Source organism: Nerophis ophidion, linkage group LG23 (genome assembly GCF_033978795.1).
Source record: "Nerophis ophidion isolate RoL-2023_Sa linkage group LG23, RoL_Noph_v1.0, whole genome shotgun sequence".
NCBI lineage: Eukaryota > Metazoa > Chordata > Actinopteri > Syngnathiformes > Syngnathidae > Nerophis > Nerophis ophidion.
This window is the reverse complement of record NC_084633.1, coordinates 11,749,612-11,762,788: the sequence shown is the minus strand read 5'-3', so window position 1 is coordinate 11,762,788 and position 13,177 is coordinate 11,749,612. Positions and strand designations below refer to the sequence as shown.

Genomic DNA, 13,177 nt, shown 5'->3' with positions numbered 1-13,177 from the left:
AACAATGTCCGAAATATCCATTTTAGTTGTTTACCTTGTAACCCCAATCAAAACTGCTCTCGACATGGAAGACATGGAACACACATTAAGGTGAGTTAAGTTCAAACTATTATCAACTGTTCCCAAACAACACTCAAGTCATTGTTGTATGTCAAGCTATAGATAGATGCTGTTTTTATTTACTATTGGTAGAGAAAATGAATAACATTATAAGGTTTGGCCGAAGAAAATGAGAAGGGGTTGTAGCTGAGTCTGTGGTCCATCCTGGGTCGTGATAGGGCACTGGTCTCTACCAAACATCAACTGGACATGACCTGCAATTCAATAGTAGTAACACATAATCACAGTAATTATGATGTGCTGTGTAATAAAGGCAATATAATATGATCTCTGACATTTATCCAGCTAATTGAGCTGCCAAAATGTCCAGAAAAGAGCAAGCTACTAAACCCATTCAAGTCAATTGGGACCACAGCTGCGACTAGTTTCACTAGCACCCCTTTTGAGACAGAAAATGGATTCAAACTGCAATTCAATCATATTAACACATAATCACAGTAATTATGATGTGGTGAATAGTAGAGGCAATATAATATAATCTCTGACATTTATCCAGCTAATAGAGCTGCCAAAACGTCCAGAAAAGAGGGAAGTAGTAAGCCCATTCCAAGTCAATAGGGACCACAGCTGTGCTACTGGTCGCAATTAGTCTCACTAGCGCTCCTGGTGGTAGGGACCACTGTTCTCTTCCACAGTGGTTCTCAAATGGGGGTACGTGTACCCCTGGGGGTACTTGAAGGTATGCCAAGGGGTACGTGAGATTTTTTTTTAAATATTCTAAAAATAGCAACCATTCAAAAATCCTTTATAAATATATTTATTGAATAATACTTCAACAAAATACTAATGTAAGTTCATAAACTGTGAAAAGAAATGCAACAATGCAATATTCAGTGTTGACAGCTAGATTTTTTTGTGGACATGTTCCATAAATATTGATGTTAAAGATTTATTTTTTTGTGAAGAAATGTTTAGAATTAAGTTCATGAATCCAGATGGATCTCTATTGCAATCCCCAAAGCCAATTTTAATTCTAAGAGAAACAAAACTCAAATAGAATTTGAAAATTCAAGAAAATATTTTAAAGACTTGGTCTTCACTTGTTTAAATAAGTTCATTTATTTTTTTACTTTGCTTCTTATAACTATCGGAAAGACAATTTTAGAGTAAAAAATACAACCTTGAAAATGATTTTAGGATTTTAAAACCCATATACCTTTTTACCTTTTAAATTCCTTCCTCTTCTTTCCTGACAATTTAAATCAATGTTCAAGTATTTTTTTTTTATTATAAAGAATAATAAATACATTTTAATTTATTTCTTAATTTTAGTTTCTGTTTTTTCGACGAAGAATATTTGTGAAATATTTCTTCAAACTTATGATTGAAATTCAAAAACATTATTCTAGAAAATCTGTAGAATCAAATTTAAATCTTACTTCGAAGTCTTTTGAATTTCTTTTAAAATGTTTGTTCTGGAAAATCTAAAAGAATTAATGATTTGTCTTCGTTAGAAATATAGCTTGGTCCAATTTGTTATATATTCTAACAAAGTGCAGATTGGATTTTAACCTATTTAAAACATGTCATCAAAAATATATATTTATTGTGAGAAATCATTAAGATGATCAGTGTTTCCACAAAGATAAATATCATTAATTATTAATAATAACATAGAGTTAAAGGTAAATTGAGCAAATTGGCTATTTCTGGCAATGTATGTAAGTGTGTATCAAACTGGTAGCCCTTCGCATTAATCAGTACCCAAGAAGTAGCTCTTGGTTTCAAAAAGGTTGGTGACCCCTGGAATAGACAAACTGAGCATTCTTTTTCTTTCTTGGTGTAAAGTTGTACATTTAAATATTTATATACTGTAATGTCGTTTTTTTGTAGCAAGCTCCTTTTGTTGTGTAGCTTGTAGTGTAGCTTTCTACAATTTTCTGGGGATAGCTTCACCTGTAGTTTAGCTACAATTAATCCAGGGTAATTTGTAGCTTAGTTTACTATATTTTCCAAGTAATTTGCTCATCAGTTGAAGTTTATTCTCATATTATTGTGACCACGAAAGGGACAAGCGGTAGAAGATGGATGGATGATTACAACCAAGTTTTTACCTCTTTTTTTTTATATATTGGACTTAATAATACATTTGTTTATTCATGTCCAATTAACGATTAACGAGGGATGACTATATTGCACATTAACCATAATTGAGGCACACTAGTAGCATTAATTTATCTCAAGTTAGTTGTTTCACTTCCATTGTATTGTAACACAAAAGTGAGAGTTGTCTGTTGACCAATCCAGAGACAGGTGTGCAGCCTGCTCTTTTTATCGGATGTATTTCAAATAGAAACAAGATGGAAACACACCACATGTATCCAATGCATCTTTATTAAACAGTTTCCTTTTCATTGACCTTATTACCAATACTGTGATAAAAATCCTCTAAAACAGGAGAACATGGCTGTATTGCAGCGGTTGGAAACTTTTTTTTTTATGCATCTCTAAAATTCTTGCATGTTCCACCACAGAACATGAAACCAGGGAAAAAAAATATATCTCATTAAATATTTTACCATAGATTGTTTACGTCTATATTTTAACTACAAAAGGCACTTGGAAAAATGAAAATACTGACAGAATATCTCAAACATGTGCAAAGAAAAAAAAAACTCAGAACAGGCCTCAACTGGCCTTAGTCTTATCTTGTATGAACTCATTTTGTGCAACACTGTAGCACTTCAGTCAATGGCACCCCCTTTTTTTGGAAAATGACACTGACCAATCTTGTGAACACAACCAGCATTGTGGGAGAACCTTTCAAATCCCCTGGAGTGTGTACAGTACCGCATTTCTATGGTTTACATTTTAGCCTCAAGTTGCTTTAACGGTTGATGCTAAGTGATTAAAGCTCTACACTGAGGAAAGAGCCTCCCACAATATATGACGGGATCAAAAGTGCAGTTTACAGAGCTCAAAGGGTTATTATTATTATTAATGCATTCCTGGAACATAGAGCTTATTTAATATTGAAGCAATGTGAACCCCTACGAGGATTCGTGTCACGTTAGCCAGCTCTCTGCTGCCAGACTCAGCCTGTCCTCAGCTTCAACCTGAAGAGGAGAGCTGCCGCATCTATGGGATTGACTGTTGCCATGGAAACATCTATCCTACTTAGCATCAGCTGTTTCGGATGACATCAGTCTGGAATTCTGTTTATACTCTGAGGAGAGTGAAGATGGACAGTAGTTTGGGGGTTTAATGTTTTGCAAAATGGCCTTGAAGTTCCCTTTTATAGACAAATGTTTATGTTTCTTCTAATTTCTGTTAATTCCAATATACTGAATTCATTTACAAGCCAGACCCCAAGAAGACCAGTTCATCCCCTTTTGTCTAAAGAGTCATCCTGGACAGCAGAGGAGCTTAGGTCAGAGCAGCTTTCACAGAACACAAGAAGCAAAATTCAACATCAGATTTAAAAAAAAATGTCTCGTCCAAACACATACAAACAAAAATATAGGACTGATTTGAGTTGTACAAAGTGGATGTCGGCCATGAGAAGACTGCCAACTGGGCAGATGGGAGAGGATAGGATGTCTGAAGAAGTCTCTTGAGGGAATGTTCCTTGTGTTGATCCTCTCCTACCTCCCGCAACTAAAACTGACACTTGTTACAGAACTGATTTGATGATCAGCATTAAGTGCATGACGACTGCTAGAAAAAATTTCATTAAGACTTTATTTGACCCTTAATGGACAATAAAATGAGGCAGTTTAACATAGTGTGGCTTCATTGTCAGTCCAGCTGTAGTTGGCACTAAGTGTCTGGACTCCCCGAAACACAATTTACCTTTTCTGGGTATTTTTGGCACACAGGATAAAACTCTTAACTAAAGTGAAGCTTTTACTGGAGGGCCATCTGTTTTCCGCAACTGGTTTTTCAGCCCGGTGGCTCTTTAAAAGAAAACAAGACAGCAGTGTTTATCACCACACTGGCCCTTTTCATACGCAAACTGGCGGTGTTGATTCAATCGCAGGCAAGCAGCTGGACAATCCAAGAGTCAATGCTGTGCCAGTTCAATCCAACGGGGTGTTTTTGTGCCTACTTCCGCCACATGGTGGAGCCATACACAGCAGTGCCCTCCAAAAGAGGAAGTGATTATTAATCTCTATCAGGTGACGTAACACCGTCTGTCTTCAGATAGCTCTACAAGCTGCAGGTCTGCTAACATTCTTGTCTGTGTTGGTCAGCCTCCCCGAAACGGGGACAGATTGTCGGAGGGAAAAAAAAGAACTCGCTCCTCCCAAAGGGTAGCAAGAGTTTAGCAGCAGTTTTGAGGTTTTTATGACGATAACAAGTTAAGTGCTGTGTGTAACTAAACTGTTAAGATCACTTGCTTTGGTCTGGCAAGCTTGTCTTATAAAAAGCCTGCAAGTTATCAGTTTGAAATAATAAACACTGATGGTGCGTCATAGTGTTTCTCTGCAGGGTTGCCCATCTCACTGCTTGGCGAGAGGCACACATTCGATAAACTTTTTATAAATACTTGACTGCCACGTTTATAGGCTCTGTCCACGGACCCAACAAAGGAATGGATAACGTATAAAATAAGACTTGTGTGATACAAACAGAGCTTGAGCCACCAACAACAAAAGAGGCCTGCGTTCTAAAATTGATCATACAATGTAGTGTAAGTACGTATGTAATCTTAAGTGTCAACTCTTTGAACCTATTGTGTGAGCTGATCCCCCTTCACTGCCCGTACCCTCACTAAGGCGTTCACCCTCCCATCCTGACCCCCTGAGCTCTTCTGGAATGTGTGTGTGTGTGTGTGTGTGTGTCAGTTGACCACAGCTGGCTTGAGCACCACAGTGCCTGGGGGGATGACCACCCATGACAAGGGATCATGAGACCCTCCTGTGGAAAGGTTAAGCACCCGCCCTGTCACCTCGTTCTCAGCCTCCTCCCCTCGGGCCTTCCTGGGGACTCTGCGCTCGGCAGTCGCCCCCAGCACAGGAACCATGCCCAGAGTTGAGGAGGCGAACGCTGGGGAGAGCATGGGCGACTTGGCAAGGCCTAGTGGAGAGCCGTTGTAAGTAAGGACAGACGTGCCTCCCAGTCCACCTGGAGGAGAGTTAGGGCAACCCAATGTGCTGAGGTCCAAGGGCCGAGGACTGAGAGGGGACAATGGCAGAGAGCCACCCAAGCCCTGAAGAGCGTGGGCTCCCAGGAGAGCAGCAGCCGCCGCCCCCGGGAAAATAATATGAGCCCCACTCATGTAGGACATATCTGAATCCTTCCCCAATGCGCCAGCAAAACCTCCGCTTTGACTCCCCTTCAGCAAGGACCCCACCCCGCCCGGCGAGCCCTGCTCCTGAGCCACAAAGTGACCGTGGGCCTTGATGTGCTTGCGTAGAGAACTGGGGTCTGTGTAGCGCTTCAGGCATCCCGCCATCTTGCAGTAGTAGGGCTTGTCCACGTAGTGTGTGCGCGTGTGTTTGAAGCGGTCACTTGAGTTGGAGTAGCGCTTGTTGCAGCCCTCATACGGACAAATGTAGGGCTTCTCGCCTGCAGGAAGAGATGGATGCTTTATGTCATCAGCATCACATTTATTGGCCAAGTATGTTTAACACACAAGAAATTTGACTAAGTAGACTGCTCTCTTTGTTCAATGCAAGAATCAAAGAAAAACTCAACAACTACGATAGAGCACAGTACTGCGGCGGCCACTCCTTAGTATAAAAACAAGAACACAAGAACTTTAAAGGAGCACAGAGCTGAGGAAACAATCTGCACCTTCAAACGTGCTATTTCTACATAGAGCTTCAAAATTAAAATCCTCCTCAAACATGTTGACCGGGCCTCCACCACCACTGACCTGTGTGTGAGCGGTTGTGTATCTTGAGGTTCTCGAGACGGGAGAAACTCTTGTTGCATGTTGGACAACGGTGAGGCTTCTCGTTGGTGTGCGTACGGATGTGGATGAGCATCTTGTACCTGCACAACATCAGTCTCCAGCTCAGCTCCTTATAGAGTTCACCCTGATCGTGTACCTTACCTTGCGTTGAAGCCCCTCCCATTGCGAGCGCAGCCCTCCCAGTGGCAGCAGTACCCCGAATCCTTCTCTGGCTTGACGTGGAAGTCATTGACATGGTCCACCAGATCTTGAAGAGAGTCAAACAGCAGGTGGCACTGTTGGAAAAAGAAGGGTTCAAGTCACTCATTTTCCCTCCGAGGCTCCTTCTGCAGTTTCTGTGCGTCACCTTCTTCCAGTGGCAAGCCAGTTGTTCATCCGCAGAGAGGTCCGGGGAGGCCCTTTTGTCACTCATCTGGCCAATGAACATGGAGGACGGCAGGTGAAGTCCCGTCCCGGCTCCGATTGGAATGAAGAATTGAAAGGCTTGCGAGAGCTGAGAACTCTGTGGAACAGAATCCACAAGGACAAAAGCAAGATCATCAAGGTGTAGACCTGTTGATCGCTCACTTCCAACTTAGAAGAACGCTTGGTGAAAAGGATGGACGGGACTGGTCTAATCATATTATGATGGTGCTGATGATGAGACGCGAAAAGTGTTGTGCTTTTCTTCATTGTCTCCCTTAAAAACACATATTGCCCTTCCTCCTGTCGTCTCTTGCTGTGCTTGACAAAACCACCCCACTTCCTTTCACTCCGTGTGAAAGCTGCGAGATTCTCCGAACCTCAGCTGGGTGCACACTCCTAGGACACAGAATAGTGTAGCTTGTCTGGGTTGTTATGTGCGAGGGAGTAAGACGGAGAGACAGTGTCCTACTTGCAACGGCGTGGGGTCAACTTAAGTACAAGGATGAGAGCTAGTGTCTCGGTGCGATGCAGGGGCGGGTGAATGCTTCCAGCCAGCTTGTCTCAATTCAATTGGGAGTCAAATGAATTAGTCCGCATGTGGCTGTACCTTGTTCTAAATCCAATTATAGACACACGCGCGCTTCATACCAGTGAGTGCATGAACAAAGAAGTGTGTATAAATATATACGTATATATATCCAACTACTCCCTCAGACACACACCCTTTGCAGGCCATCATTTTATTAAGCCACAGTTAGTTAAGTTGGTACCGTCTGGAATGATTAATTTTAATTGGCCTTGTGTCGCCACCATAGGGTGTGTAAGCTGCTTAATAGCGTGATATGTCGGTATATCACACTTGTGTAGTACAGCCGTCTCTCGCAACATTGTACTTCGAATATTGCTGCTTAAATACATCAGTCATTTTTTTAAGCATATTGTACTTTTTTTAGGGACTAAATGAAGTTTTACTTATGTATTACAGTGCAGTATTTGTCTTATGTTGTATTACCATATTTTCCGGACCATAGGCCGCACTGCCGATGAATGGTCTTTTAGATCTTTTTTCATATAAAAGGTGCACCGGATTATAGGGCGCATTAAAGGAGTCATATATATTTTTTTTTATTAATTGAAATCTTGTGGTCTACATAACATGTAATGGTGGTTCTTTGGTCAAAATTTTGCATAAATGACGTTTTACAGATCATATTCAAGCCGCTTTCTGACAGTTTCTTCTGGGTGCGCCGTTTTGTGGTCAGTCTTATTTACCTGGCTCACCTTCGGCAGCGTCTTCTCCCCGTCATCTTAGTTGTAGCGGTGTAGCGTGCAAGGACGGGAGTGGAAGAAGTGTCAAAAGATGGAGCTAACTGTTTTAATGACATTCAGACTTTACTTAAATCAATAACGGAGCAGCATCTTCTCATCCGGCAACAACAACACCGGAAATGTGTCCCGTGAAAAACAGTCCGACCGGAACTCTAATAACTAAAGTTCCTTGGGTGAATAATTCACCCAATTATTAGCTCTTTTACGGTGAGTTTACTGACAGATATAAGTAAGAACTTTACACTGCTTTATATTAAAAATGGCAACACCAGAGAATGAATGTCCCATAAAAAGAAGATAGAGAAAAATTAGATGTCTGCACAGACAGCAAAGGTGGACAGATTTATGCAGATCACAAATACAGATCAGCAGGTTAAAAAAGTTGCTTTTGCATAATATTGCGAAACAAAACGCCAGATAATGTCTTACCTTATACACACACTATAATAATACTTGTATCCATCCATCCATTTTCTACTGCTTATTCCATTTGAGGTCAGGGGGGGCGCAGGTGCCTATCTCAGCTACAATCGGGCGGAAGGCGACTTTACACCCTGGACAAGTCGCCACCTCATCGCAGGACCAACACGGATAGACAGACAACATTCACACTCACATTCACATAATACTCGTATGTTGAAGGAGAGTGTTGCCCAAGGTGTACCCCGCCTTCTGCCCGATTGTAGCTGGATGGATGGATGTTGAAGCACATCAAACGGTGCAGCCTACACTTATCTCTTATGTTTGACTGCCATCTACTGGTCACACTTATCATTACACCATGTACCAAATAAAATTGCTTTGAGGTGGGTAAACTCAACCAAACTTATTCCTTACATTAAGTGCACTGTCGAGTTTTGAGGGAATGAAGGATTTTAAGTGCGCCTTACAGTCCGGAAAATACGGTACTTCCATTACAACTGGCAAATAAACGTAAATAAGTCCGCTGACAATTAGGTCAAAAGGAGCTCTTCTATTAAAGTTAAAGTTAAAATTATTCCGGCCATTAGGCTCTAAAAAAAAAAGATTAATATTAATCAAATAATTGCATTATTGTTATAAAAAGTACTAACGCAGACAAACGTATTTTTAGCAACGCATTGATCAGGGAGATGTTGCTGTATTGACATACTGTGAGCCGGCCGGTGTACTGCTACTGCCGTGCAGATTGCATCTCAGCTGGTTAAAAGTAATTCTGGATGATAAATCATGCCTCTCACTTCTATATTAGGAGGATATAGCCTGAGAAGTTGTTTATTCGGGGACGTCCAACTTATACCGGGAGATGTAGACAAAGACACAAGCACCTGCAGCAACTTTTCCTTTTAACCCTTCTTGTAGATTATAGTTAATTCATCTAAACAGGAATATATGAACATCCTATATGTTGGTATCCCAGCAAGAGCAGATATGTACAGTAAGTGATTGTTTTATTATGTTTGTAGTTTGTATGTCTTGTTTAACAAAATAACTAAAACTTAGAGATAATCCTCCTTATATTTGTGTTAAAAATATAATGTTCTGGATCATAATTTTTCCTAAAGTAATCATTGTTGTAATCTCATGAAATCTGCAAGATGAGCAGTGTTGTTGTTGGCGAAGGGAATTGTGGTCCTCCTGGGTATGTCTCGTGACCTCGACTTGCTCATCTCTCAAAATGGCTCGGGTATCAATCAGATTTATATTATTTTGATCATATATATTTAGTCGCAAACTTTGTAAGTCTTGCTGTTATAAATTAGAAATGGTCAAACATTTGCATACACTTGTGAATGATAATGTCATGGCTTTCTTGAGTTTCCAATCATTTTTACAACTCTTATTTTTTTTTTTTTGTAATTGGAGCACATACTTGTTGGTCACAAAAAACATTTTCCTACTGATCGTGGCAATGACAAAACTGTGCCATGCACTTCATACGTACGAACAATTGTCTGCAATGTTGGTACTTTAAGTTGCTTTGAAATGGCTCCAAGTGACTTTCCTGACTTGTTCAAGTCAATGATTCGTTTTTTTCAGATCTGTGCTGAGTTCCTTACACTTTCCCATTGTCGCGTCTGTCATGGACTCTAATGACTGCATCACATGAGCACTATTTAAATGGCCTCCGAGAAGTTAACAGGTGTCATCATTCATAATCACTCACATGAAGTTAAGAGGCCATGCCATGAAGCTAATTTGATTTGATTGTAACTTTTTTACATCACCAAAATTGATGGTGTACAGTGGGGCAAAAAAGTATTTAGTCAGCCACTGATTGTGCAAGTTCTCCCACTTTAAATGATGACAGAGGTCTGTAATTTTCAACATAGGTACACTTCAATTGTGATAGAAAAAATGTGAAAAAAAATCCAGGAATTCACCATTGTAGGAATTTTAAAGAAGTTATTTGTAAATTATGGTGGAAAATAAATATTTGGTCAACCATTCAAAGCTCTCACTGATAGGAGTTTTTGGCTCAAAATTCCACGATACATGGCCACATTCATTCTTTCCTTAACACGGATCAATTGTCCTGTCTCCTTAGCAGAAAAACAGCCCCAAAGCATGATGTTTCCACCCCTATGCTTCACAGTAGGTATGGTGTTCTTGGGATGCATCTCAGTATTCTTCTTCCTCCAAACACAACGAGTTGAGTTTATACCAAAATGGATACATGGATGATACAGCAGAGGATTGGGAGAAGGTCATGAGGTCAGATGAAACCAAAATAGAACTTTTTGGTATAAACTCAACTCGTCGTGTTTGGAGGAAGAAGAATACTGAGTTGCATCCCAAGAACACCATACCTACTGTGAAGCATGGGGGTGGAAACATCATGCTTTGGGGCTGTTTTTCTGCTAAGGGGACAGGACGATTTGATCCGTGTTAAGGAAAGAATGAATGTGGCCATGTATCGTGAGATTTTGAGCCAAAACCTCCTTCCATCAGTGAGAGCTTTGAATGGTTGACCAAATACTTACTTTCCACTATAATTTACAAATAAATTCTTTGAAATTCCTAAAATGTGAATTCCTGGATTTGTTTTCCATATTCTGTCTCTCACAGTTGAAGTGTACCTATGATGAAAATTACAGACCTCTGTCATCATTTTAAGGGGGAGAACTTGCACAATCGGTGGCTGACTAAATACTTTTTTGCCCCACTGTATGTTGCTGTATGTATACTTTTGACCCAGCAGATTTGGTCACATTTTCAGTAGACCCATAATAAATACATAAAAGAACCAAACTTCATGAATGTTTTTTGTGACCAACAAGAATGTGCTCCAATCACTCTATTACAAAAAAATAAGAGTTGTAGAAATGATTGGAAACTCAAGACAGCCATGACATTATGTTCTTTACAAGAGTGTGTAAACTTATGACCACGACTGTGCGTATTATGATAAAAGCTTCAATATAGAGGCAACTTGTTTACCACAATACTGGTACTTTTAAAAAAAGATTTTTTTTAATACACCCACCGCTGAAGTAACATAGTTGCCATTGGTCATCTCTGGCGAGGTTGGGGTGTGCCGTAGGGAGGAGGGTGACATGCTCAGATCCACTGCCGGCGAGGCGGGGGTGTCTGTTCGGTCATGCACACCTGGGACGCACCGTAGAAAAATACACAGAAGTAAGAGGACCGTGGTCATGTCGATGGCAATGTTATCCACCTGTGTACGGGGACGCCGGGGAGGCGGGTTCCATGACCGCCGTTCCGTCATCGGCCATGCGGAGATGACGAGCTTGTTTGAGAAACAAAGGAGATAGAGGGGGCGAGCGAAGCCCTCGGTCCTGCCCATTATTCCGCCGGGGGAGCTTCAGGTCCAGGGGCTCATCCACGGAAAGCATGACCACACCTGCACAAACAAGCAGAAGAGGAGCCGAGTCAGAACCGAGGACGATAAAGAAACATCACATACACAATGAAATATAAGTTGTCAGGGGAAGAACATCTGAAAGCCTCTTGAATTCCAATGTCCCACTGGGCAAGCATTTTTCTCCTACAATCGTAAACTGGAACACTGAGTAAGCGGCAGAAAAATAAACAGTGCCCCTCTCCCCCCCTACCCTTTTCCCATTTTGACCTTTACTCGCCGCCCTTCCTGAGGAATGTCTACAATCCGATCCAGATGGTCATCCTCACTGCCAACACTGGGCCACAGCACCCTGTCATATCAACCTACCAACCCCACAGCGAGCACCTTAAGACCCCCGCAGACCTTTCAGACCCCCACCGGTAACAACCCGCCCCCTCTCCCCGCCAGGCTTTTGAGCCCAGCTGCACTAACTCCACCTCCTACTACCCCTAAACACACTGACCTCTAGACCCAGCCTGAGGGGCGATACATCTCGCTGTCACACACAAGTTGTTCCTCAACCATGGACCAGAATCTCAACAATAACTTTACAACTCAACACTGAATATTATGGTCGACAATATTTTGGTAGTTAGCGAGATCTATGTATGTACAGTCGTGGTCATCAGGCATGCCTCTTCACTCATTATTTCAGTTTAAAGGCCTATTGAAATGAGATTTTCTTGTTTAAACGGGGATAGCAGGTCCATTCTATGTGTCATACTTGATCATTTTGCGATATTGCCATATTTTTGCTGAAAGGATTTAGTAGAGAACATCGACGATAAAGTTCGCAACTTTTGGTCGCTAATAAAAAGGCCTTGCCTGTACCGGGAGTAGCAGACGATGTGCGCGTGATGTCCCGGGTTGTAGGGCTCCTCACATTGTTTATCATCATAGCCACCAGCAGCACGTGCAATTTGGACCGAGAAAGCAACAATTTCCCCATTAATTTGAGCGAGGATGAAAGATTTGTGGATGAGGAAAGTCAGAGTGAAACACTAAAAAAAAAAAGGAAAGAAAAGGCGACTGCTCCAGGCGACGGCAGTGTGAGCGATTCAGATTTTATTAAACACATTTACTAGGATAATTCTGGAAAATCCCTTATCTGCTTATTGTGTTAATAGTGTTTTAGTGGGACTATAAAGTCATACCTGAAAGTCGGAGGGCTGCGGTGAACGCCGGTGTCTGTGAGAAAAGCTAATGGAGGAACTAAGATCACAGCTGCCTACAGGAGGTCGCATACTCCACTGAAGTCTCCGGTGAGAGTTGACTTAATATCACAATTTTCCCATCCAGAAACTTGCTGTTTGACATAGAGAAACATGTTCGCTTGACCGCTCTGTGTTAAAGTTTCGCAACAAACAAAGAGACACCGGCTGTGTTTCGGTTGCTAAAGGCAGCTGCAATACACCGCTTTCCACCAACAGCGTTCTTCTTTATAGTCTCCATTATTAATTGAACAAATTGCAAAAGATTCAGCAACACAGATGTCCAAATTACTGTGTAATTATGCGATGAAAAGAGACGACTTTTAGCCGTAAGAGGTGCTTGGCTAATATGTCCCCTCCAACCCGAGACGTCACGAGTCACGTTTTCAACAGGATACCTCGCGGGAA

The 13,177-nt window shown here is 41.4% G+C and overlaps 1 protein-coding gene across 1 annotated transcript in view; it reads right to left on the bottom strand.

The window, feature by feature from the left end:
* Positions 1–2,436: 2,436 nt before the first annotated feature.
* glis2b (GLIS family zinc finger 2b) overlaps positions 2,437–13,177 on the bottom strand; it is a 95,576-nt gene continuing 84,835 nt past the window's right edge. The window contains exons 2-7 of the mRNA XM_061884832.1: positions 11,373–11,558; positions 11,181–11,302; positions 6,327–6,482; positions 6,122–6,255; positions 5,942–6,060; positions 2,437–5,631 (exon numbers count right to left, since the gene is read on the bottom strand). Of these exons, the coding sequence (XP_061740816.1) occupies positions 4,904–5,631; positions 5,942–6,060; positions 6,122–6,255; positions 6,327–6,482; positions 11,181–11,302; positions 11,373–11,550 (1,437 nt within the window). The 5' untranslated portion in view covers positions 11,551–11,558 and the 3' untranslated portion in view covers positions 2,437–4,903. The remainder of the gene's footprint in view (positions 5,632–5,941; positions 6,061–6,121; positions 6,256–6,326; positions 6,483–11,180; positions 11,303–11,372; positions 11,559–13,177) is intronic.